The sequence below is a fragment of the Hippoglossus stenolepis genome, chromosome 9 (genome assembly GCF_022539355.2).
Source record: "Hippoglossus stenolepis isolate QCI-W04-F060 chromosome 9, HSTE1.2, whole genome shotgun sequence".
NCBI classification, from domain to species: domain Eukaryota; kingdom Metazoa; phylum Chordata; class Actinopteri; order Pleuronectiformes; family Pleuronectidae; genus Hippoglossus; species Hippoglossus stenolepis.
In genome coordinates this window covers 8578350-8603709 of record NC_061491.1, presented here as the reverse complement: position 1 = coordinate 8603709, position 25360 = coordinate 8578350, and the positions used below count along the sequence as shown (strand labels likewise).

General features: G+C 40.9%; 2 protein-coding genes across 8 annotated transcripts in view; both read left to right on the top strand.

The window, feature by feature from the left end:
• Positions 1-1641: 1641 nt before the first annotated feature.
• ulk1a (unc-51 like autophagy activating kinase 1a) lies at positions 1642-15406 on the top strand. The gene is made up of 27 exons (XM_047341327.1): positions 1642-2188; positions 2269-2361; positions 2448-2489; positions 3888-3920; positions 4017-4053; positions 5751-5918; positions 6005-6078; positions 6169-6270; positions 7269-7327; positions 8450-8532; positions 8623-8673; positions 8767-8855; positions 8967-9126; positions 9224-9284; positions 9432-9506; positions 9691-9816; positions 9924-10063; positions 10616-10707; positions 11233-11354; positions 11599-11705; positions 12047-12172; positions 12613-12767; positions 12889-13064; positions 13169-13287; positions 13542-13699; positions 13821-13956; positions 14082-15406. The coding sequence occupies exons 1-27, from the start codon at positions 2099-2101 to the stop codon at positions 14123-14125; spliced, it is 2718 nt and encodes a 905-aa protein (XP_047197283.1). The 5' UTR covers positions 1642-2098; the 3' UTR covers positions 14126-15406.
• Positions 15407-15873: 467 nt separating this feature from the next.
• The window catches only part of ep400 (E1A binding protein p400), a 28648-nt gene continuing 19161 nt past the window's right edge, over positions 15874-25360 (top strand). For 5 of the 7 annotated variants that reach the window (XM_035165912.2, XM_035165909.2, XM_035165908.2 and 2 more), the window contains exons 1-17: positions 15875-16066; positions 17381-18744; positions 18857-18964; positions 19094-19175; positions 21230-21624; positions 21749-22048; positions 22384-22569; positions 22683-22823; positions 22931-23009; positions 23140-23177; positions 23262-23319; positions 23433-23522; positions 23989-24105; positions 24197-24387; positions 24463-24640; positions 24730-24866; positions 24958-25127. In XM_035165912.2, the coding sequence (XP_035021803.2) occupies positions 17416-18744; positions 18857-18964; positions 19094-19175; positions 21230-21624; positions 21749-22048; positions 22384-22569; positions 22683-22823; positions 22931-23009; positions 23140-23177; positions 23262-23319; positions 23433-23522; positions 23989-24105; positions 24197-24387; positions 24463-24640; positions 24730-24866; positions 24958-25127 (3599 nt within the window). In that variant the 5' untranslated portion in view covers positions 15875-16066; positions 17381-17415. Of the gene's footprint in view, positions 16067-17380; positions 18745-18856; positions 18965-19093; positions 19176-19199; positions 19544-21229; positions 21625-21748; positions 22049-22383; positions 22570-22682; positions 22824-22930; positions 23010-23139; positions 23178-23261; positions 23320-23432; positions 23523-23988; positions 24106-24196; positions 24388-24462; positions 24641-24729; positions 24867-24957; positions 25128-25360 lie in introns of those variants that run through there. The other 2 variants (XM_035165906.2, XM_035165913.2) reach the window with 2 other exon arrangements.

Below are 25360 nucleotides of genomic sequence, written 5' to 3'. Positions count from 1 at the left end.
AATAAAAAGCACCTGTATTTGATGTCTGTAGCTATGTCTGCCCATACCATAACCCTGCCTCCACCATAGGCCATTCTGTTGACATCATTGACATCAGCAAACCGCTCGCCCACCGGACACCTTACCTGCTGTCTGCCATCTGCCTGACACAGTGTAAACTGGGATTTATCTGTGAAGAGAACACTTCTCCAAAGTGCAATACGCCATTGAAGTTGAGCATTTGCCCAATCAGCTGTCTGGGTGGCTGATCTCAGATGATCTCTCAGGTGAAGACGCAGAGTGTGGCGGTCCAGGGCTGGCGTGGTTACACGTTGTGAGGCCGGTTGGAGCCATTGGAGGTGACTTATGGAAGGGAAATGAACATTCAGTTCACAGGCAACAGCTCTGGTGGACATTCTGACAGTTAGCATGCCAATTGCATGCTCCCACAAAACTTGTGGCATCTGTGGCTTTGTGTTGCATTAACTGCACATTTTAGAGTGGCCTTGTATTGTGACCATTGCAAATATGAGGTGCTCACCCTGTTGTTAAAATTTGAGAGAAATACACAAAGGAAATCTCAGATCTTTGACTTTAACTGGTGAAAAATGTAAGTGTTGCATTTATACTTTTGTTGAGTGTACCTCAGATATGAATGGCACCATCTTGCACATTTGGAGCCAGAGTTTGCGCAGTAGCGATTGGGGGATGGAGCCTTGGTAGCAAGGTCCTATTGATATACGCCTTTGACCAATCATGAGACAGTCTTAGCTGTCAATGATGACGTCGCACGTCATGATATCAACAGGTAAAACCAAAAATATTGGAAGAATTAACATTTGAACATACATCATTGTGATGAGAACTACCTAAAAAGACAGAAACCATCTTTGAGAAAAATGTATTTGACGTGTACTTAGATGTTTTAGGTTGGTCTATCTCTCATCTATTAACATGGAGGTGGCAATCGACCTATATTGCAGCCAGTCACCAAGTGGTGATAAAGAGGCTTTTACTTTGGGAGCTGTCATGTCGTCCATCTTTATATTTAGTCTATGATGTTACAATTACATTGTGTGAATTATATCATTACTTACGGTTTATTTTTAGTACAAAGGAAAATGCAGACTACAAAAGTTAATTTGAAGTTAATTTGAAGTGACAGATATGGAGACATTAAACAATTATTATTATTATTATTATTATTATTATTATTATTATTATTATTATTATTATTAAGATTTGTGAACTTGGTTTAAATTGAGTATTTGTGCATACAAGTGAATTTCCCCAGTGTGGGGTCAGAAAAGTTGTATCTTATCTTATCTTATCTTATTTTTAACCCATCCTAACCCTAACCCTAACCCTAACTTTTAAAATACTCTATGGGTCAGACACACAAGACATTAAAATAAATTGTTAGTCATGCACTCCCAAATAGAAACACCAGCCATATTACCTTTGAAATGGTTCTTTCTTTACATAGTTTTAAGTGTAGGGTGACTACATTGACATTTACAATCACAGTGAGAGAAAAAGACAAAAAAGAAAAAACATTGAAAGCCAAATTCTAACATTGAATAGTGACTGTACGAGGTGTCCCTGAAGGCACCACGGTCCAACAGCTGCCTGGCGGTTTGCGCATGCGCTTGTGGAGATGAAGCCGTGGAGCAGATGGTGGAAAGGGGAGGAAGACTGAGGAAGACGCATGAGGAAGACACACGAGGAAGACAATAATATCTGAGCTCAGCCTCTGAACACTAACAGCGTTTAGCAGCTGCCGCTGTTTAGACCTGTGTCAGCTCCACAGAAGCGTCAGAGACTTTTTTTTATCCTTAAACAAACGCAGCGGCTCGATTATATTTTCTTTTCATTCATTGTTTTTATTTGTGCGCAGGTTGTTTTAACTTTTTGTCTTGACGGAAACTTCCTTATGATGTCAACGATTGTCATCGATTGTGAACCTGCTCACGTCTTTTAATCAAAGAAATGGGATTAACCGGCACGAGAGACGCGTGGTGGGACTGTGCGTCTGTTGTCGTTGGAAACTCAAGCTGCTGAAGCTGCTCGTGAACGCGTCTGTTTATTTTCTCGTGTTTGTGTGTGATCATTGTTCGTGATGGAGTCTGTTGGGAGCTTTGAGTTCAGCAGGAAAGACCTGATTGGCCACGGTGCCTTCGCTGTTGTGTTCAAGGGAAGACACAAAGAGGTAACTTTTGTATCCCAGACAAAGTTAGGTGTGTGTGTTTATTGATGTATCTGATTATGAATAAAACAACTGTATTTCAGAAACGGGACTGGGAGGTTGCTGTGAAGTGCATTAACAAGAAGAATCTGGCCAAATCAAAGTCTCTTCTTGATAAAGAAATCAAGATATTAAAGGTAATAACACTTTTTAATGCTTCCATTCATACTGTGTCTCTCTGTGCTCACTGTTTACTGAAATGTTATTTTCCCACCTCTTCCAGGAGCTCAAACATGAAAATATTGTCAGTCTGCTTGACTATCAGGTAAGAATCTCTCCTCTCAGATCAGACACGTCTGCTGTAACTACATAGGAATACACACACTGTGCAGCCTCATGCTGCAAATGTTGACATCTGATCATGCTGTGCAGATACGGCTGCTGGATGTTGTAGTTTTTCGCAGAGCTGACAGGCCTCAACTGCAACGGTAGTGTTGAATGGAAGTTTTCTCTATTCTTAAAGATTGCATTGGTTTATCCTAAATTTAAATGTAAATCTCTGTAATGTGTTTTACTCGTATCCCCTTAGATCATACACTTTAAAACAAGTCACACGTCACTCAGGTCGTTAACCATTTGTGTGGTGAGTTTGTTTTCCTCTCACCTTACCGTCACCTGCCAGACAGTCAGACGTGGGATTACCTTTTCTGACAGATGGCAGCCGGTTAAACAATGGCTCTCAGAACAGAGGCTGGTCTCCCAGCAGACACCGACAACACATCAAGGATTATGACTACAATTAGAGATGGTGCTTATTCACCTGGTATCTACATAACCTGTGCTTCTCTGTTCTCTGGTTCCATGGTAATCACCATAAGGTGTTTTTATACCGTAGTACCATAGTGGTAAACGGTCAATAAGTTTCACTCCGACACTCAGAGCTTACTCGCTCCACCTGATATGGAGTTTTGGAGGCCGATGCCGATACTGATGTTAGGGTGGGAAAAAAAATTCCCAGACCGATACATCGGCCAATGATTCCTAAAAAGCTGTTATCAAATCCTTATGACAAGGAAATGTCAGTGCAGCTTTTTTACAGATATTATACAGTTTATATTAAAACATAAACTTTATTATACATAACTATAATTAATAAGAAAACCCAAATGCAACCAAATATATAGAACTAATTATCAAATTAATTACTTAGACAATAATAGCTTTTGTCTAAAATGTAAACACAAAGTCACATCCTAAACCGATACTGATATGTCTGTGAAAGGCTCATATCAGCCCTTACTATCGACTCGTCCAAATAGGATTCGACCTGCTCCCCCACTTTCCTTTCAAGTCAGGTGGGGCTGACACTCTAAACTTCTCACACCCCGAACCCCCCCTGTCTCACCTCGCTGCTCTGTCGATATTTCCAATGCTAACACGCAAGGATCCTGTTGGGGTAAAGTTTCCGACACCTGAGTTAGCTGCTGTCAGGGAGGGAGGGGGCCCCCAGGATTTCTAGAAGCTCTGCTGGTGACAGGCCAACTCAGAGTTTAAGCAACGACCCGATGTCACCTGTTGTGTAACGTGGGGGCACTGACATTGATTTATCATTGGTTACAAGTAATGTATTTATTATTGTTCAAGCCATTTTAATCTGCTATTTATCATTGAGTGTATGTCAGTTACTACTACGCTGATCGTGTCTATTTCACGTTATTAACAGGAAATGGGAGGATGTGTGTATCTTGTCATGGAGGTGAGTTGCATTAGTAATGGATGGTTTAAATCACATTTGCTATTAAAGGGACAAAATCAAAGCTTCTATAAAGACGTTTCCTCTCTGTCTTTTCAGTACTGTAATGGAGGCGACCTGGCTGAGTACCTTCACTGTAAGTTTGCTACGTCACATAGACCTTATTATAGTCCACATCTCTCCCCAGTGAAAACTTTCCATTCCACCTGTGGTCCAAGCATAAAGGCGGACACTGACACCACTCCTCAGTGTTGAAACAGTAGTAAACACATTTGGAGCAGCTTACTGTACTGGCTGGTCAGTGTGGCTTTTAAGAGGCTTGCCGTAGCTTTTCCAGTGTTTTGAATGAATAATAGGATTTTGCCAGTACAATGACAGAATTCAGGTTTCAGTTTGCAACAAGTCCGATCCCTAATACTCAGAGGTACTTGACCCAGATAAAGCTAAACCCCACGTCTTGACCTGGAATCAAGTTTGTTCGGTTTTTCCCACTGATTATGAAGAATGTTGCCCTTTTTTTGGTGTAGTGTTTGAATTCTCAGATGATTCCTTTCTCACTGGACTGCACCGCTGAAGATTTGCCCCACCTCAAGTTTCAAACCCTGTTTTAAAAAAATGATGATGCAGGGGGAGGTGTGGGATTTATTTCTTCCAGGCTAAATATACCTCATTGGTGTAGGTGTTTCTATTGAATGGCTGATGTGGTGTGAGGGTCGGCTGCCATCATGCCAGCATCTCTTCTTCTGTAGATTGGGTCATTCTGTGCCTCTGCTCAGACGACGCATCCAGTTATTTACAGCACAACACTCAGTCACACTTGGCAAGGTTCACGGAGCACCGAAATGACCTCACCCATCTGTCACCCACTTATCCCGTGTGCTCCCGGTGGAAAAACACTGCTGCCACAAACACTGGGCGTATGAGGGAGGAGAGGGTCGCCAGCATGTCAGACAGCGAAGACATGTTTTTCCAAATGAAGCATCATCATAAACAGACTTCTCTTCCAAGAAGACCGACGCAGTAGTTAGAGGTGTGCGTCTCCTCCTCAGATCACATACACTTTCAGAGAATTGTTTTCGTGTCTCACATTGAGAACGTCTTCAGTAATACCTCACTCGCGCTACTCGGAGAATCAGGTTAACACAAGTAAACTGAGAGTGTGCGAACAAATAAATAAAATCTTGTTTTTAAAGTCAAAGGCTGCAACTAACAAACATTTTCATTATTATGAATCTAAATAATAATCATAATCCTTTTCTGAATTCATTATTTGGTCCTTAAATATTATGATATTGATATTAATTATTATTTGTCCCAAAGCTCAAATAGACATACTCAAATATAATATATATATATTTTAAAATAAAAAAATATGTAGCTTAATTACTTAATAGACTGAAAAGGTAAAAAAAAACTGAGATGCAGTAATGGGCGAAAATATGTGCATTTGTGCTTAAAACAATCAAACCATTGTCAGACATCTTAATACATCATAACTAATTGGTTCCCTTTTATCACGAGTAATAAACTAACTAAATAACTAACTTGCCTGCTGATGGAATAACCAGTTTAACTAGTTGGATTTTTATTGTTGGTCAGACAAAATAAATAATATAACACTAATAAACACGTTGTTTACATTTAGCTGTGGTAACGTTTGATGAGCATATGTCATTAATTGTGTATTCTATTGATGACTAAATCATAATTTATTTACTTAGATAATAGCACTAATACATTGTTTATTAATATGAGAGTAAGTTGCAATATAATAACCCTTCTATATACTGCCATGCTGACTGTTCTTATGTATTTCATCCCTCTGACCCACAGCCAAGGGCACGTTGAGTGAGGACACCATCCGCGTGTTCCTGCAGCAGATCGCTCAGGCCATGAATACCCTGCAGAGCAAAGACATCCTCCATAGAGACCTCAAGCCCCAGAACATCTTACTCTGCCACCCAGAGGGCCGCAGGTCCAGCTCCATCAACATTAAGATAGGTAATGACATCACAGCACGCATCAATGCACCCAAATGCACAGAGACACTACTCTCCATCCCTCACTTCATGTCTCTCACCCTTCAGCTGACTTTGGGTTTGCACGTCACCTCCAGACGAACACTATGGCAGCCACTCTGTGTGGCTCCCCCATGTACATGGTGCGTATTAAAGCTCTCGTACTCTGGTGTCCTGTGCCAACACAGTGTTAAGTCACCATGTCTCTTACCTGTTTGTTTTTCTGGACCCAGGCTCCTGAGGTCATCATGTCCCAGAACTACGATGCCAAAGCTGATTTGTGGAGCATAGGTACCATTGTGTACCAGTGTCTGACTGGAAAGGCACCATTTCATGTGAGTGGCACTTAAAACCAATACATTTAGCATCAGTCATTTTAGGTGTTTATGTAAATAGGTGTTTGCTGCGGTTCCTCACATAATTACAAATGCTCATTTAGTTGTTTTGCTTTAGTTTTTAGAGAGGGCCGACTCATTGTTGTGAAGACAACACTTGACATGATACATCCCTTTCACAACACAGAGAAACAACATGATCCTCAAAACCACCTGCCTGCTGGATGACACTCTCCCTCATATCCAGTGTTGTTCATTGGAAAGTGTTGGAACAGCTTGACTACTTGTTAGGAAAGAGCCTTGTTTACAGACTGGGGCATGTGGAAATGGCTGTGAGCCATTTCACTGAACCCAGAGTTAATACTGTTTCACAATACTGGGTATTAGTTTCTGCTATTCATGTGGCTGCTCAGATGAAACTGTTGAACTGTTATTTGCAGATTGCCTGAGCCATGATTTATTTATTTTTTCTTCTTCCTTTTTTTTTTTTACTGGGAAATTCCTTCTATTCCCATGTATTAGCAGTTAAAGACGGAACACATGTTTTTGTTTGCATTTTGTACCTGTTGAGGTTATTTATGTTGCATTTCCTTGAATGTGTTTCCCTGAGAATGATAGGGAAGATTGACTTCTATTTCTGCCAGGCAGGTTAGTGAGTTGAGATAAGTCCAAAGGTCAGAGTGAGGTTAGCTGATGATGATGATGTTGATGATGATGTTTACTGAGCTGGCTTTCACTGGCATATCCCAGTATTCCACTTTGTCCCGAGTGGGATCATCAAACACCCACATGTTGTGTATGTTCAGATCCTATACACTTTGGCACGAATAGTTTTTTTTATATTTGTAATGATGCAGGCAAGTAGATAGACAAACATTTCACTTTCATGTATTTATTGATTCAAATGCCTGTTTGTGAGGGTGCTTTAATTTGCACATGTTTACAAGTTAAACTCATCTTTTGTGTGTGTGTGTGTGTGTGTGTGTGTACGTTTATAGGCAAGCACTCCACAGGAGCTCCGTCTTTTTTATGAAACCAACAGGACCTTGTTACCCAGGTGAGTGCACCCACCAACACACAGCATAATCAATGTACGTACACAATAGAGCCCAAGTAGTTTGAGTGAAAGGTTTATATCGGTCACTTTTTATCGCCCAACAGATATATCAGTCAGGCTCTAATGCTCAATACACTCAGGAAGAGGAGTGTAAACAGGCTTTACAGGGACACCTGCTCAGTTTAGTGACGTTAATGATGTTCACATGCACATGGATAGCTTACAAAGCATAGGCTTACACACACTCACCCATGCACACATAGCTAGCTACTGTAAATAAATCCATACCATTACTAAATATAGTCCCAGTGTGGAAGGCAATGATACAGACACCAAACATGACCGATCTGAATGTGGTGTCCTACTTATGGTATATATCTATATGAGGTGTTCATTTGTAATGTGAACTGCCTCTCTTGTGATATTAATAAATACAAGTTGCTTTCCAATCAGTTAACTTGACTATTTACAGTCATTTTCAACACTGGAGCTCTGATGTGTATGAGCTGAACATGGAAAGTGTTCAAAGAGATTCATGGCTTGTTTGTCACTGTTTTCATGGTGCACTTTATCAGCCTGTATATGGCTCGGAGCCATGCTTATCTTCTGCAGTGATAAAGCCGGGTGATAAGTCGGACCCTGCCTGTGTGAGCAGACATGGTTTGTTGTTTTCCTGTCATTCTATATATAACCTGCTCCGAGCTGCCAGTTTGTGGCTTGCACGGCTATCATTTTCCACATGACCCATATAGCTCAACCCAGGCACACACACACACACACTCACCATCTCTGCCGACTCGGAGTGTCATGATGCCCTGAGGTTTTGCACTGAAACCATAAATTAAATTAACAATTCACATTTTTAGAGCTCACTCTGAGCTTCTGAAAAACCACTGACCTAAATATTATTTCTTTTAAAACCAGATGTATCCGCGACAAAATCACAAAAACACACTGAAGCAGCAAGTTGAAAATATCCGTATCTAGGAAACACATACTGTGCGTCACACTGTGTAAAGACTCTCATACATCTTGGACATGTTTGTTCTTCGGTGTTTTTTCCAGTATTTATTTTAATAACAGTGTTATTAATCTAAATGGGAAACCTTTGTATTTTCCCAGCATCCCAAAGGAGACTTCTCGTCACCTAAGACACCTCCTGTTGGGGCTCTTGAAGAGGAACCACAAAGAGCGGATCAGCTTTGGTAAGGCCCTGCCTTCTCAAATTCAGAACCCTGTTTCATCATTTGATTTATAAAGCTTCTTTTACATATACATGTGCTTTACATGTGCAGATGAGTTTTTCCACCATCCTTTCCTGGAGACGAGCTCCTCCTCAAAGAAATGTATGTACTATTTTCTGGTTTATTTAAGTATCTATCTATGTATAAACATAGGTGCTATAGCCAGTCTCCTAACACAACATCTTATTTTGACAGGTTCGCCTGCTCCCATGTTCTCCTGCCCCATCTCAGGCCTGGGCAGTTCTTCAAGCAGCTCCTCCACGTCCCAAATGGCCTCACCTCAAGTACATACTGCTTTTTCTTATGGACTCATAGAACAAAACTAACTTGGGTAAAGATGTGAATTTCTCAGAGTTAAACCTGATCAAAAATTCCTTTATCTTACGTGATCTTAGCATTCCGATGGAGAGATCCAACAACTCAAGTCTAAAGCGAGGTACTCCCCTACACAAAACACAGCTGACTTCCTCCTGCCGAAAGAAACAGCCGATCAGGACAGTCTGACCACCTCGTCATACACAGAGGACTACGTCCTGGTGCCTGACCAGTTTCCCAGTACGTCCACTTACCCTCACTGTATAGACACCTGTTTTTCTTATTACACCAATGTTTTCTTTTCATCAATTTTGACTTTCTGTTTCACTGCTTGTAGGTGAGTACACATGTGAACTGGATGTTGGCTTACCAGTCGAAAGTTGCCTTATATACAGTGGGTGAGTTGCACATAAACAACATAGAACTATTGGACTGCTAGATGTATTAATATAAACTGATTATATATATATATATATATATATAATTATGCCTGATATATCACACAGATTTACTAGAGCAAACACATTATTTAACATTCTCTCCAGGAGCCCAGTCGGAGCTGAGCGAGGCCCCAGGCCTGCAGGAAAGACTCCTCTCAACACCCCCTCTAAGCCTGTTGGGTAAGAGAATCACTCAGTTTATGTATTCAATGTTCTTTATGATCAATGGTGCTTTAATAACATGTGAATTTGCTCTTACTAATTTCCACTACTGTTTTCCTCTGAGCTAGAAAACCACCAAAAACCCTCCTAACTGCTCGTTCCTCTGTGTCTGATCCCTGGGCTCTCTCTTTCATCCACTTAGCAAGCCTGTTGAATTGGTTGACCGTAAGTGCAGCGCCTCTGTGCCCATTCCCGTCCCAACACAGATCCTAAACTACCAGCGCATGGAGCAGAACCTGCAGCCTGTTGCCTTCCATGGCTCCAACAGGCATGTACAGTACAGCCTCTTAGCTGATTTACCTCTGCACCTACTCTACCTCAGTGTCTTGCAACTCTCTTCTGCCTTCGTCTAACTATATATCTCATATCATCCAGGGTCACACCATCCAGTGCAGGCAGCAGCGGTGAAAGCTGTGCACAGTTTGGAGGCTGTAGAGCGGCTGGTACAGGATTTGTCGTTAACTCCCCAAGACTGGCAACTGGAGTAGCTCACCCTCAACAGGGCTCACCTCTAGGTAGGCATCTTCACCAGCTATTGTTTAACCTGTCTGTTTCTGGGCTTTTACAGACAAGTGAACTAGTTTATCTTTCCTAATCTGTGACGTCAAGCAGCTGCTGACGTCATTATTAATCATTAATCAACCTAAATTACATCACGTAATCGATTCTGAAGTTGTGTAACCTCTGATCTACAGGACGTTTCTTTTACCGCAACTATGTTGGTCACACGTCTGCAGCCCGACACACTCCATAAGAATTTGTCAATGTGGTGTCAATTGCTGCTTCTTGGGCGTTGACAAAAACTCCACCACCTGATTTATGTCTTGTTCATTACATTCCCAGAGTAGTCTTGTGGTTAAGTGTTTGTATTTGATTTTCTGTGTATCCACATTCCCTCTGCCTGACTCATCTTCTTTTATTTAGGCCTTTTGACAATAACCAGTGAACATGCCTAAGCTTGATTCATTCAGCGTTAGTGTTATTATTTTTCAGAGCAGTTAACACTCTTTTGGTATAATTCATTGGGTATGCTAACAATTTAATATCTCCAACCCTCTGTATTCTAGTGGGAACCACCCCAAAGAGCTCAGAGCCGACTCTCCCACTCAGCACGAGGACTGGACAGTTCACTGGCTCACCTGGCGCCTTTGCTCCCAAGGTCAACTTCTAAAACATTGATATTATAATTATTAGTATTATTTATTTGTTGTTATTGTTATTGTTATTATTATTACAGAATAAAAGTTTTATAACCTACACACCATCATGTCAGGCACAATAGTTTCTTTTCCATTTCTTGAGAATCGAAAAACTGAATGGTGATTTATTCTTTATACTTTGTATAAGGGTTAAGAATGTTAATAACTTTAATTATATTGTACCTTTAAATTTAAACAAGGTTTACAAGGTGCTTTGACAGACAAAGCAGACACATGATACTCAGGGGCAATGGCAAGATTGCATTTACACTGATAAAAAACATTTAATAGATAAAAGCAATAAGAGGTCAGCACCACGTAAAGCAGTTACTACAAATATGAACAATAACGATGAAAAAAAAGAAGATGACTTTACATAAAAGCAAATAAATACATATAAAAAGCTTGTTCTTAAATCAAACATCACCTAACCATACATGTTTCTGATTAAATCCGGTTTCTGAACTTTTGCTTTTGATCAACAGGTTCAGTCGAGACTGCTAGACAGGATCACGACGGTCCCAGACCTTCAGTCATTCGACCCATCTGCTTCTCCTCAGACCAAACACAGCAGGAAATCTACCAATAAAAACTACCCATTTAAAAGGTGAGAACATTATAATATCATTATAATATCATATATATATATAACAATTATTGATGTAGGTGTATAATAACATCCTGCAAAGAAATTGGGGATGGAAGGGAATGGGAATTTGTTTGTGTAAATAATCCACATATATGTGAGACCCTCATGCCACCTGGCACCTAGAGATGTCACATATACTGAATGGTGTCTGATCAATTATTAAATGCTCATGATGGTGTCTGTGGTTGTATTGAATGTCCAGAGACCTGAGCACAGGCAGGATGTCAGATCTGCTGCTGAAGGCGGCGTTCGGAGCTGAGGAGGGAAGTGACGAGAGCCTCAACAGTGAGAAAAGCATGGAAACAACAGGTACCAGTGCAAAGTTAAAAAACAAAGAGACCTGCCCTGTTTCCTCTGATAGTGTTTGTCTCTGTTCGCCAGTAAATGATTAATAGCTAGTCTTGTAAATTCTGAAGTCATGCACAGGGAAGGCTCCCACTGACAAATAAATCAACACATACTGTGAATTAACTCTCATAGTTGTGTCAGTAAGGTGATAGTATGCAGTAGTTATAAAGCACCAATTTTAAAAGGATAGTTCACCCTCCCTTTAAGGTACCTCCTGCTATGACCATGGTATTTACTTGGCTGCAGTTCAACTGGACTACATTTTTAAGGAGGTCTTGACCATCTTTTTTTTGTTCCTACAGCTCCACCTACTGGTTATAATAGAGGCTTTCAATGCTCCGACAGCCCACCTATTGCAGTCTTCACTATCGGTTCTCCATCCAAAGGAAACACTCCTCCTGATACCAGGGTGTCAAAGATGCTCTCAGGTTGGTGCCCTAACTACCTGAACATTGACCAAATATTGAGGTGACTGATTGTGTTGTAGGAGGTTTTTGAGAAGTCACTTAATTAATTATTTTACAGTTATGAGTGATCCAATGAGGCTGTGGTTTTATTAAGTGTGTTTCTCTCTAGTTTAAGTTCATTTAGACCACTTGTGAAAATTAATGAGGTGTAATAATTACATTTTTAACGTCTAAAGCACCACACAAACACTGAGTGACTTTGTTAACCTGGTAAATTTGCAGTAAACCACTTGAAGGTTGGTCAGGTAAAGGAAAAGCAGTTTTTTGTAGATATAAGTTACAGTCTACTGTTCTAAAGAAAAATAAAAAAACATTTTAGGTAATTATTATAGTCCTCAAATGTGCAATCTGTTACTCCTATAATGATTTCAGCTGTTAACCTGTATTTGTCTTAAACACAGGTTCTCCCTCCTACATCAACTCAGCCTGGCTTCTTAACAGTCGCCTTCTCCAGAGAGAAGGTCGTAGAAACAGTGAGAGTGAAGCGATGGACGCGACTCCACACAGCAGTCCGGTCTTTCACCCTCCAGAGCTCGCGGTAGATACGCTAATGGAGGTACAAAATAAACCCTCTGATGAAGCTGGCATTACGTTCATTTGCAGATGAACATAAAATAATACAATTTAGATCACACATAAAAAGATTCCATACTAACACAGTTTGGTTCTTTTCACAGCAAGCTCACACAGATGCCCTCAGTGACCTGCGCTTCATCTTGGCTTTTGCCCACTGTGTCATGGAACTGGCTTCTACTAAAGACCCAGGGCTGGATGTCATCAGCAGTTCTGATGTTTCCTTTCTGGAGCAGAGCATGGTCACAGATCAGATCAGCCTTTTGAGCAGAGAATGGAGGTGAGAGCCATGAAGCTTTAAGCATTTCATCAACATGTACGGTAGCTTGCTTCCTCTACATGTCTTCATGGAAATGACTTTCATTTCTTGTGTGCATATTCCAGCTATGCCGAGCAGTTAGTATTGTACATGAAAGCTGAAGAGTTTTTGTCATCAGCACTGCACACAGCCAAAGAGAATATCAAACAGGACCGACTCCTTCCCTCTGCTACAGTCAAACAAGGTAAGACCAGTGATCATCAATCTCTCCTTTTGTAGAGTTTCTGTTTAACGCTCATAGTTTCTACTCACTCGAGAGAAAAAAACTTTTAGATAAACAAAAAAATTCAAAGCATTTACAAATGCAAAGAGTGTCTTAATCTATCCAGGTATTTCTGATGTGGTAGTCATTAAGAATTGTTTTGCTTCATGACCAGGATGAGTTAATATTTATTGAAATATTAAAGTGTCTCTGCATTCTCGATTTCCTTTGTACAGTGATCCGAAAGCTGAATGATTCCTATAAGAACTGTGTGACATACTGTCGCTGCCTCAGTGATCGCCTGCAGACTTTCTTGCTCGACAAACAGAAGCTCATGGACCGTTTCAATGGCCTCACAGCAGAGAAGCTCATCTACAGCCACACTGTGCACATGGTGAGCTCACCTTACTGAAGTACATGTTGATGTTCACTCCAAATCAGATTATATCAAGTATACTGTATATTCAGCATGTATCTTTATCTTAGGTATAATGTGTGTGTTCTATTGCATTCAGGTGCAGTCTGCTGCTTTAGATGAGATGTTCCACTATGGCACAGCTTCAACCCAGCGTTACCAAAGAGCCCTTCTGCTGATGGAGGGTCTGTCCCGAACCGTCACAGAGCAAAAGGACCTCGACAGCATAGATAAATGTATGTGGCAGCTTAACATGCTCGAATCAGAACACTTATGAAAAGGTTTGCCTTGTCAACTCACCCACGTCTTGGCAAAATGTTATTCTAATCCGAATTGTTCTTTATCCCTGTGTTGTTTGCAGGTAAACAGTGTATTGAACGACGCCTTTCTGCTCTTCAGACTTAACCGTAGGCACGAGCTCTACACCCGCACTCACAGCTCCTGGATTATCTTCCCTCATCCATTACCTGCGATGTAGATGAATCCTCCTGGACTGTCAGTACACACCAGCACTTTGATCTTTCTTAGGGGAAACGACCACTGGAGCATCTGCTCTAATCCCAACACCCAGTCTGTGAACTTCTCATAAATGCACAGAAAAGACTGGAGGTCCTGTTTTGTACACATTTGAGTGTAAATTGATTGTTTGAATACTTTGACAAGGTCATTTTTGTCAGTAGTTGATTTGTTACATGCTGTTCATTTATATATTTGTGTGTTGTTTTGTGTTTTGCACATGGAAGTATCGGAGGAAATAATAACAGATTTTAAATGTGTTGTACTTGAAACATGGTGACAGGGTGGTGCTGTGGTTAGCGCTGTCGCCTCACTACAAGTGAGGCCGGGTTCTCCAGCTTCCTCCCACAATCCAAAAACATGCAAGTTGGATTAACGGAAGACTTTAAAATGCCCACAGATGTGAATCAGAGCTTGTGACCTGTGTAGGTTGAACCCGCCTTTCGCCCAATGTCGGCTGGCATTGGCTCCAGTCACCATGCAATGATCTAAGGATGAGCAGTGTAGATAAAGGATGGATGTACTTGAAACACAGATTGATTAGTCTTTTTTGGTACTTGAGGCATTTGTGTTATTTGTACAGTAGTAGTTCATCGGCAAACAGGAGTCAATATTCTGGATGAGATGACCAAATATTGCCACTGTGTAGCAACATAAATCTGTGCTTGCTTTTTGTACATTTTTCATCACAGCACATTAGTGGCTGTAAATCATACCTGTCTCACTGTCATATAGACAGTGGCAATAAGTGTGATTTTTGCTTTATAATAACCGGTTCAATAATTCGCGGATTCTGATGTACATGGTCATTACGTACTTTTAAGTGACATTAACTACAAGCCACATATTTTTGGTTATTCTGCTGTTTGAGTGTATGTGTGAACTTTTTTATTTTCTTGCAGTTGTGCTACTTCTGATTTTAGAGGTATACGTTTTGATGAATGTAAACAGTTAATTGTGGATTCATTTGTACTTGATTTCTGCCTGATACACTATATTGTTTATTACAATCACACACTCAATATTTTGTGAAAATATTGGTGTTAAAACTGAAGTTTGTTAGAATTTATCAAATTGCCTTTTCTACTTTTGTGTGATGACAGCCAGTCCAACTTGCCAAAAGGAGTTGTTACATACTGTGTTGACAATAAATATTTATTGTTAAAACGATGGGACAAGTCTGTTTCAGGGTGCTTTATTAATCAGTGCGTTATATTATATGACCTTATCATTACACCTCATGATGAATCCCATCCTCCAAATAATTAGTTTAATAAATACATTAATACACACAATAATTATATTTTATTTTTATTGTTACAACGTTTTGTTACATTAACAGCAGGTTTAAAAGTGCTAATACATTCTTACAGATTTTTATTTTATTAAAGTTAATCAATTTAATCCCACTTTCTTTTAATTTATTTAATTCATAACAGTATTATCTTTTTACATCCATTCATCAATGTACAGTATGTATTTATTATTATTACTGTTATTTAGAGTAGGAAAACAACATACCAAACACAACCCTTTCAGTCGAAGCTAAATACTAATCGGAAATTATATAATCAAAATGAATCAGATTGCAGATTTCATTCACGTCATCGTTTCGTAGTGTCCCCGCTTCCTGGAGACAGAACGACATCCGGGTCACATCAAAGGTTGCCGCGGTCGCCATGTTGCTGAATGAAATTAGCTCCAAAACATTGACTAGCCGCTAGCAATATCGATATTTTATTTTTCCGCGTAATAACATTTGTTACAGCATGTGACTCACTGTAAATATGACTTAGGATTTATGACGCTACTACAGAAGCCCCACTCCCTGTAAGTAACATCTCTGAGGTGGTATAATGTATATATTGACCGGTAGCTGGCCTGCTAGCAGCAACAAGCTAACATCGTTAGCATTAGTTAGCATGCGTCCCGCAGAGAGGTTCATTGTAATTAATTAAATGGCATAGACAGCCTTAATGCACATGCTAATACTTTGACAATTGTAGTCGATTTTAGGTGTATTTATTACCCTTAATATAATAAGCTAAATTATTCTCAAATGTGCATGTGAATGTATTATTGTATTGCTGTTAGCTAGCTAGCGGTATCTTGCGGACCGTCCCGGAGCTGTACTTTAAGTGGACGCTAACGTCAGCGACGTAACAAACATGACAATTCAAGCGAGGATTCAGTCATGGTTATTTATATGCTGGTCATGTTGGTTATAGGTAATGATGTCAGTGTTAAGCTGTAAGCGCTGTTGGTCTGTTTACATGCTGTCTCTCAACGCTCTAATTCACTGTAACAGGCCAATAGCAAGTGAAGATCACCACTGTTAGTGTAACGATACATCACCTTTGTTTCTAATGCGTCTGATTCACAGCGGTACATTAGATCAACAATATTATTTACATCACTTAACAATCTGTTTTTACTATGTCGGTGATTTTTAAAATGTCCTTGCCTACTTAAAATGATGCATAGATACATTAATGAGTTGTTGTAGTGTTACGTTAAAGATATTGTCTTGTAGCCTGTGAGTAATTTAGTCATAGTATAAGTTCTGGGCTTAAAGCTGTCTGTCATTGCCTTGTTTTGCCATTAACTCACCATTAGTTCACCTAAACGATCACGTTTTAATATGTTGATGGACCAAGTGTCCAGTGTGAAGTTTACCTGTCGAATAGCTGATCTTTATATTTCTTATTTGCTCATTGTACATGCATTAAGATTAATGCGTTTTGACAAATGTCATGTCTACCAATTTCAAACAAGTTATTAGTAATATGTATAAAATCCTCTGTCACAATATGTCTGATTTTACATCAAGATATATTTATTTACATCATTACATGGTTAGTTTTCTCAAATATATCAACCAGATATGAATGTTGTTTCAAGTGAATCCAGTAAATTGTATAGATTTAATCAAATATTGACAGCGTCACTGCAAGCATTTAAGTGATAAAGAGATAGATGGCGGTAACTATGTTGTCATACTGTCTAATTGAAAAATCAATTAGAAAACATAAATCAATAAGATATGTGAAATCTGGTTCCAGGATGGATCTATTGTACTCTTGCAACATGTTGCTAGTGTTTGTGACTAAAATCACTTAATAGTGTGTTTTGTTCTTTTCTCAGATTATTGTGTTTAGACATAGTAACAGTGTCACGCAATGCACCATGGAAGTGGATCACAGAATATGCAACGACAGCTCCAGAGATCCAAGTCTGTCAGCGGGTCTGAAGCAGAGGAGCCGCAACAGCAGCAGCCAAACATGGCAACGACGCAGCAGCAAGCTACAGTTAACCACCCTCAATCACCCGTGACAACGTTTTCCTCCGCTGCCAGCCCTTCAGCCCCTCAATCGCCCAATTATCAAATAATCATGAGTCGTAGCCCAGTCACAGGCCAGAACATGAACATCACTTTACAAAATGTGGGACAGATGGTTACTGGTAACCAGCAGATCACCCTAACTCCACTCCCAATACAGAACCCAGCATCCCCTGGCTTCCAGCATACTACACCTCAGTGGAGGTTTGAGCATGCACCATCCTCCTATATCCAGGTAACCTCACCTGTGCCCCAACCCTTGCAGCCCCAAAGCCCCACCCAGCACAGCCCAGTCCCTCTCCAAGGAGTAACAAGACCAGGAGCACCCACAGCAGCATTGGGTGTCTGTGGACAGAGTCCAACACGATTTGTTGACGCTGGTATGTTAGTGCGACAAATCAGTTTAGGCAGTCCATCAGGAAGTGGCCACTTTGTTTACCAGGATGGGACGGGACTGGCTCAGATTGCCCCAGCCACACCAGGCCAGGTACAGTTGGCCTCTGCAGGAGCACCAGGCTCTGTGAGGGAACGCCGTCTCTCTCAGCCTCACTCACAGACTGGAGGCACCATCCACCACCTTGGACCTCAAAGTCCAGTGGGCACTGGTGCTGTTCTCCCCACACTGGGAAGCCCTGGTCACATTACCACTTCCAACCTACCTCCACAGATCAGCAGTATCATTCAAGGACAGCTGGCACGCCCTATGATATTTGAGAAGACAACACAGGGTATGGTAGCTGGAGTCGGTACCACTGCCACAGCAACTTTCAGTATACCCTCCTCCATTCCACCTTCTAGCCCATCCCTCACCAGTCAACCCCAGGGGATCACCAACAATCCACTTGCAACCACCAGCATCTCTGTGGGCACCGTGAAGAAGCAAGTTCCCAAGAAGTTAGAGGAAATTGCTCCTTCTACACCAGAGATTGCCCAGCTGAGGAAACAGTTCTTGGAGCACCACAACAAGAAGATGGATAGCCTAAAGGAAGTGTTCAAAGAATATCTGATCGAGCTTTTCTTTCTGCAGCACCTCCAAGGGAACATGATGGACTACGTAGCTTTTAAGAAGAAGCCCTGTGTTCCCTTGTATACTTACTTGAGACAGAACGACTTGGACCTTGAAGATGAAGAGGAGGAAGAAGAGCAGTCGGAGGTCATTAATGATGAGGTATCACTGGCTGGCGCTTATTGAGAGATCCAATAGGAACCTTACAATTAGAGAGTTGTACTTCATTTAACTTCATGAATACTGTACATCTGTCAACTCTGTATCTTTTCAGGTAAAGGTTGGTACAGGAAAGGATGGCCAAGCAGTTACACCAGTTGCCATAGCAACCCAACTGCCTGCTAATGTCTCTGCAGCTTTCTCCACCCCACAGCAGTTTCAGGTGATAGAGGCAACACTTGTTTTTAGCACTTACCACAATCAATTGGAAATTATCCATAGCTACTTTCTTAAATTGTGTTGAAAATCTTTTGTAATCTCTTAGTAATGCTTTAAGAGTTTGTTCTTGCAGGGACATCAATCTGTTGCTGGCACCATGACAAACCCAGGAGACATGGATGCCTTTAAGAGGCAACAGGCTATGGTGCAAGCAGGTAGGGCAAGGATTGCAGACTCCTGTCTCTTATGTTTCTTTGTTTCCTCCCTGTTTGCTTTGTTTTCTGTTTGTTTTCTTTTCTCCCTCTAATTGCTTCTGCTTTTAGATATTTGGCATCCTTTAGCGCTCTGTGTTGAAGTCTTGACCCAAGGAAGGAGAGGTGACCTGTAAGGTCTTCAGAAGGTCATTGCTCTTTGCCGAGTGCTTTTTTTGCGTTATGAGGGTATTGTGTGTTTTGAATCCCAGATCAGGCTAAGAGGTCCCGGATTGATGTTGGTCGCCATGGGCTGATTTTCCAGCATCCTGGTGTAGGTCCTTTAGGATCAACTGGCGTTCCGCTCCAACAGCTTATGCCAACTGCGCAAGGTAGGAGTGCTACTACCAGGCCGTCCTGTGCTCTGTTCGATGCTGCTGGACGTATCCCCCTCCTCAAACTAGGGAGATAAAAAAAACTATGTATAACAACAATCATCTTCAAAAAACTTCAATCAGCATCAACAAAGAGATCTTCATCCATCTGCTGGATTTCTCAGTAGTCCACAGGAAGTTCATTTTTAGCTCTACCAGCACCTGCTCTCTATCAAGATAAATGGGGAAGAAGACAATCCAAGTCTGAAGAAGAGTAGCCACGCTATGGGAAGATGCCATGTCTTATAATTTTCCTTTTTTGTTTTTTCTATTGATCACCCGTCGTTATCCATCTCTTCTTTTCCGAAGTTAGTTTCTGTCGTCTTTGTCTGGACGGACCTTCCCGTGCTGATGGATTTTCATCATATTTGGAGGTGGATCACAGAAAGTGGGAACCCTGTGTGAATAAATTCACTTCCGAATGGGTTGTGCTTGTTTTCCCATTTTATGAATCCACGTGTCATGGTTCCCTTTGGTTTTCCATTGTCATTCCTTCACAAGTCCTTCCCTGTCCGATTGTCCTTCCTCACATCATCAACGAGGATTCAAAGTCATCAATCTTCTATTCATACGAAACATCTTCAAGATTGTCTTTATTTCTCTCATGGTCACATTTGGTTGAATTTCTTCCATGTTATTTCATGGCATTCTGTTCTGACTTGGCTTCTTTCCCTCAGTCTAAGTAGGAGGGAAATCATGTGGAGGAGTTGTGTTCACGGCACAGGTTTTTGCGATTGCGATGGTGTGGGTGTGTCAGGGCCAGGTGTTGATGGCCTCTAGGCAAGGTGGTGTGGCGTGCAGGGAGGTAAGGCAGGCGCTGCTTTAGTGTGCACAGCTCCGCTCATGCCTGCTGTCCGCAAGACCCCACGTGTGTCCTTTTGCTCATTTCTGTGCTCTCTTGCTATGTGAGGCATCCAAATGCCTTGGTTACCGCTAGAATGACATCGCTTCATGCATGCCAAACATATAGTGTTTTTGTGAGTGTCCGCTCTGTATTTTTTAATTTCCCCTCTCTTCTCCCTGTCTCTTTACTTTCTGATGTTCTTATATTTCATTTCCCTTTGTAACATTTCTATTTTCCTCTTTAAAAACCTCTCTTATTGCATGTATAAGTTTTGATGTTTTTACCCACATTCTCTCAACACTTGAGATGCAATGTTTTGGTTTTGCATTAATCAAAGTAGTATTTTATTTGAGAGACATGTAGATTCTCACATTGATTTCATTTCTTCTGTAATCATTTTGCTGTATGAGTTTCATTAGTTTCTGCTCTGATCATCAGAAAGTAGTATACTACTGTTGATTCATACAGTACATCTAGTTCATTACGGCAAGGTTCTGAGGAGCTCTAACATCAGAAGCTCAAACTCTCATTTTCATAATTTCAAGCACTATTTTATTATCTACTTAGTAGCTTCAAAAGTCTTGTTTAAATGCGGTCTCTCAAATATATATTAAGGGAAAGCTACCGAGCACTAAGTAATATTTAAAATGTTTTAATTCTATCAAGAGCACAAAATACATTTACAAAACACTGAAGATGACAAGATCAACAACTTGATTTTTAGTGTCTTTCTCTTTTGCTGTTGCTTTTTTTTACCACCCCTTTGTGTGTGTCCTATAATTTGGTTACTATGTGTACAGGCGGGATGCCGCCTACTCCTCAAGTGGTCCAGATTGCAGGACAGAAGCAGAACCAGCAGCAGTATGACCATTCCAAAGGACCTCCAGTGCAGAACGCAGCCAGCCTGCACACCCCGCCTCCCCAGCTGCCTAGCAGGTTGCACCAAGGTGGCCTCCCAATGGCAGGCCTGTCCATGACGCTCTCTCAGCAGGCTCAGTTAGTGGAGAATACAGCTCAGCCTGGTGGTCAGCTTCAGGCACAGGTGAAGATGCAGGCAGGTGGGCCTCTCCTTGGTACAGTTAACCCCCACACACAGCTCCAGGCCCAGCTGCAGCAGCAGATGCAGCCTGGTCTTCATCTTCAGTTGCAACCTCAACAGCAACAATCCCAGGCCATAGCACAGTCAGGACAAGCGGTCAGTTTACATTAATTAATCAGAATACTATATATATATATATATATATATGTATGTATGTGACTAAATGCTGATATTGCATTCTTTTCCATTTAAAACTTGTATTTTTCTCACTTCTCGATAGACGGTGGCACTGGCTCGACCAGGTGCAGATTCAAACCAGCCAGTTCAGAGGATAATGACCAACTCTATATCCATGACAACCATTTCTCCTGCTCCCCTCTCTACTCCCAACTCTGTTACAACCCCCCACACTGCAAGTCCTCTCCGTCCTCTTGGCTCTAACATTAACCCAAGCACGCAGTCCAAACTGACTGGAACCAATGGTATATCTGCTGTAAAAATAGGTGGCTTTGGTCAAACAGCGACTATGCAGTCGTCACAGGAGGGTTCTCAGGATAAGCAAGTTGAACAAGCTAAACTGGTGAGTTACCAAAGTACGCTTTAGTTGCAAACGGATTATTGAATAAACTTTTGGCTTGAATAGATTTCAGTGCCTTTAAACAAAATACCGAATTGAAGTTGTGTTTTGTGAAAGTAAAGATTTTGATTTATGTGATTGTTTTCCTAGTAGTTGCTTGTTTTGATATTTGACAGAAGAATAACTGACATTAGGTTATGGACAATGACCAGTGATCTGTCTTCTGTGCTTTGCCTTATATTTAAGGAATAATTTAAACTTTAATTGGAGAAACTGAAATAAGGATAATTCTTCTGGATTTCTTTTATTGATGCCACGTGCCACTTTCTATTTCTCAGGAGAGTCAAGTGCATCAACGCATCTCTGAGCTAAGGAAGGAGGGCCAGTGGTCAGCCAGTCGACTTCCCAAGCTTGTGGAAGCCATGCGTCCAAAGTCCCACTGGGACTACCTCCTGGAGGAGATGCAGTGGATGGCAGCTGACTTTGCCCAGGAGAGAAGATGGAAAGAGGCTGCTGCTAAAAAGGTACAGCTGAGATGAAATAAAAAAATGTGAAATTACACATAAGGACAACAAAGGGACAAGTTACAATTGATATCTTGTTGAAAGTCAACCTGTCTCATGTGTCTTTGTTACAGCTTGTTCGCACATGTGCCCGTTACCATCAAGAGCAGAAGAAAAGTGAAGAGAGGTCAAAGGAAGAAAGGGAACTCCATCTTCGTCACATTGCTAGCACAATTGCCAGAGAGGTGGAATTCTTCTGGTCCAACATTGAGCAGGTAAAATACCTTTTTTTTCTCTTTTTTTCAGGATTATCAAACATTGCCATGATTTTTAAATTACATGTGTTTTTTATCAGTCTGAATGAGGTATTTGTCTCTGTCAGGTTGTGGAAATTAAACTCCAGTTTGAAATTTACGAGAAGAGGCTCAAAACACTCAGCTTAAAAAAAGCCTCAGCTAAAGGTACGGCCCACTTAGCAAAACAGACCTTCTTTGCGCTGTATCATGACTTTTCACTTTATTATTCATTAACCTAACTACCTAACTTCTTTTTTTTGTTATTTTGTATTAACATCAATTGATTGTTTTGCAGCACCAGGTCAGTCGACTGGAGAGAACATTGATAAAGAGGTAAGTGCTGCACAAATGTGAATGACAATGCAAACATCTACTGCACCTCAGATTTATCCCTTCATATATGTTTTATTTTTATAGGAGGCGGCCACATCAACAAAGAAAAGAAAATTAAATTTGTCCTTGTTTGATGAAGAAGGTATGTGTCATATGGTGATAAAAACATATTAGCACAGATGTTAAAAGATTTTGCACTGTGTTGTTAATTATCTTAACTTTGCTAAATTAATTGTGACTGGTCATTTTTTTCAGTTCCTGATGAAGTGAGCACCATAGAGGAACAGGAGTTAATGGAAGGAGAAGCAGACCACAAATCAGAGCTGGTTGACCTTGCAAAAAATGGTACTTATTCCCTTATGTTGACTTTCTGTGCATATGTGGAAAAGCAGGATCGAGGAGGATACATTTTCTTTTCACATCCTGACATATTGCAATTCACCATTGATGCTCTGAAAGGTCGAGAGTTGTGTGTTTAACACTGAACTTTTGCCTACAATAACCTAAAATCTGACTATCTATACATTTTTTTAAGTATGTAAACACACTATCTTATGCATGGTTAACACACTTGGTATATGCTCCTGATGCTCATAATGGAGAATCATCAACTAATGATCTTAACACACATTTGGTATTTATGCAGTGAAATTATCCCTGGGCAAGATAGAATTACATTTTCTCAACAAGTTTCAACCTAATTTAAATGATGGAACCTTATTCTGCTCAGTTAAATATACCATACAAGTACCAGAATGATTTGTCTTTGCGTTTTTCTGCTGACCCAAATGCTTTTCTGTTTGGCTTTTAGCTGAGATTCCTCTGGATGCTTTGATGAAGCAGTATGCCGGTGCCTATGTTGACAACTTTGAGTGGCCTCAGCCAAGTCCAAGTCCTAGTGATGAGGAAGACATGGAAGAGACCGAAGGTGCGTTAGTCATCAAAAAATGTAATTGTTCAAATGTTCACCCTCACAGTCGTTTTAGGCAGTGGAATAGTTAATATTCCTTCATTTCCAGAAACGGCGAGTCCTGTGGGGAGTCCACCTGAAGCTGTGTTGATTGACTCGCTGCTGAGCGTGGATCAGTACCGTGGAGCTGACAAAGCCACTTCCTGTGGCACGAGTGGGAAACCTGCCAGAGACATTGCTGAAGTGGCTGCAGCCACAGAGCTCATCCTACCTAAAGGCAGCTTCAGGACCACCTCCTCAGTAAGATTCACACATATAAAAGAAAAAAGATGCATTTTGTAATTTTTTTAACTGACCTTTCTTTTTTTTAACTAGTCCCGCAGCCAAGCTCCTTTTCTTCTTCATGGGTCGCTACGAGAGTATCAGCAAATCGGTGTGGACTGGCTGGTAAACCTTCACAAGAAGCACCTCAATGGAATTCTTGCTGATGAGACGGGTCTTGGCAAGACTGTACAGACAGTGGCTTACATGGCCCACTTAGCTGGCCAAGAGGGTATGACTACATTCAAAGATGTGTGATTTTTTTTTTATGTGAATATATATATATATAATTTTTTTAATGGTGAATATGTTTGTCCACAGGCATCTGGGGACCCCACCTTGTTGTGGTGAGAACATGCAAGTTGCTAAATTGGGAGGTGGAGTTTAAGCGTTGGTGCCCCGGCCTGAAGATCCTCCTGTACCTCGGCAACGGAAGGGAGCGCAGATCCAAGAGAATGGTAGTTTTTGCTGTATTTCAACAACACATATTAATGATAATATCAATATATGAGGCCTTTTAAAAATAATCATACATTGTCTGATCTACAGTGGTGGGGGGAAGCCAACAGCTTCCATGTATGTCTGACATCCTACAAGCTGCTTATAAAAGACCAGAGTCATTTTCTCAGGAGAAGGTGGAGGCACCTGGTCCTGGATGAGGTGCAGCTCATTAAAAACATGACTGAGAAACACTGGGAAACAGTCTTTGCTCTCAGGAGGTGAGCTGGTTGAAAATGATTATAACAATTCCGGTTTCACAAGCATCAGGATTATGAGTTTTCACATTGCTTGATTTATTTGTAATCTGTAAAGTTGATCATGGATAACAATAAGACTGACGGATAGTCACGTATATATATGGGGGGGGTTTTAGGCAAATAACTTCACTCATGAGATTATTTCCCATGTCAGGAATTTCTGTCTTTCTAATATTCTGACAAGATGCTTATAA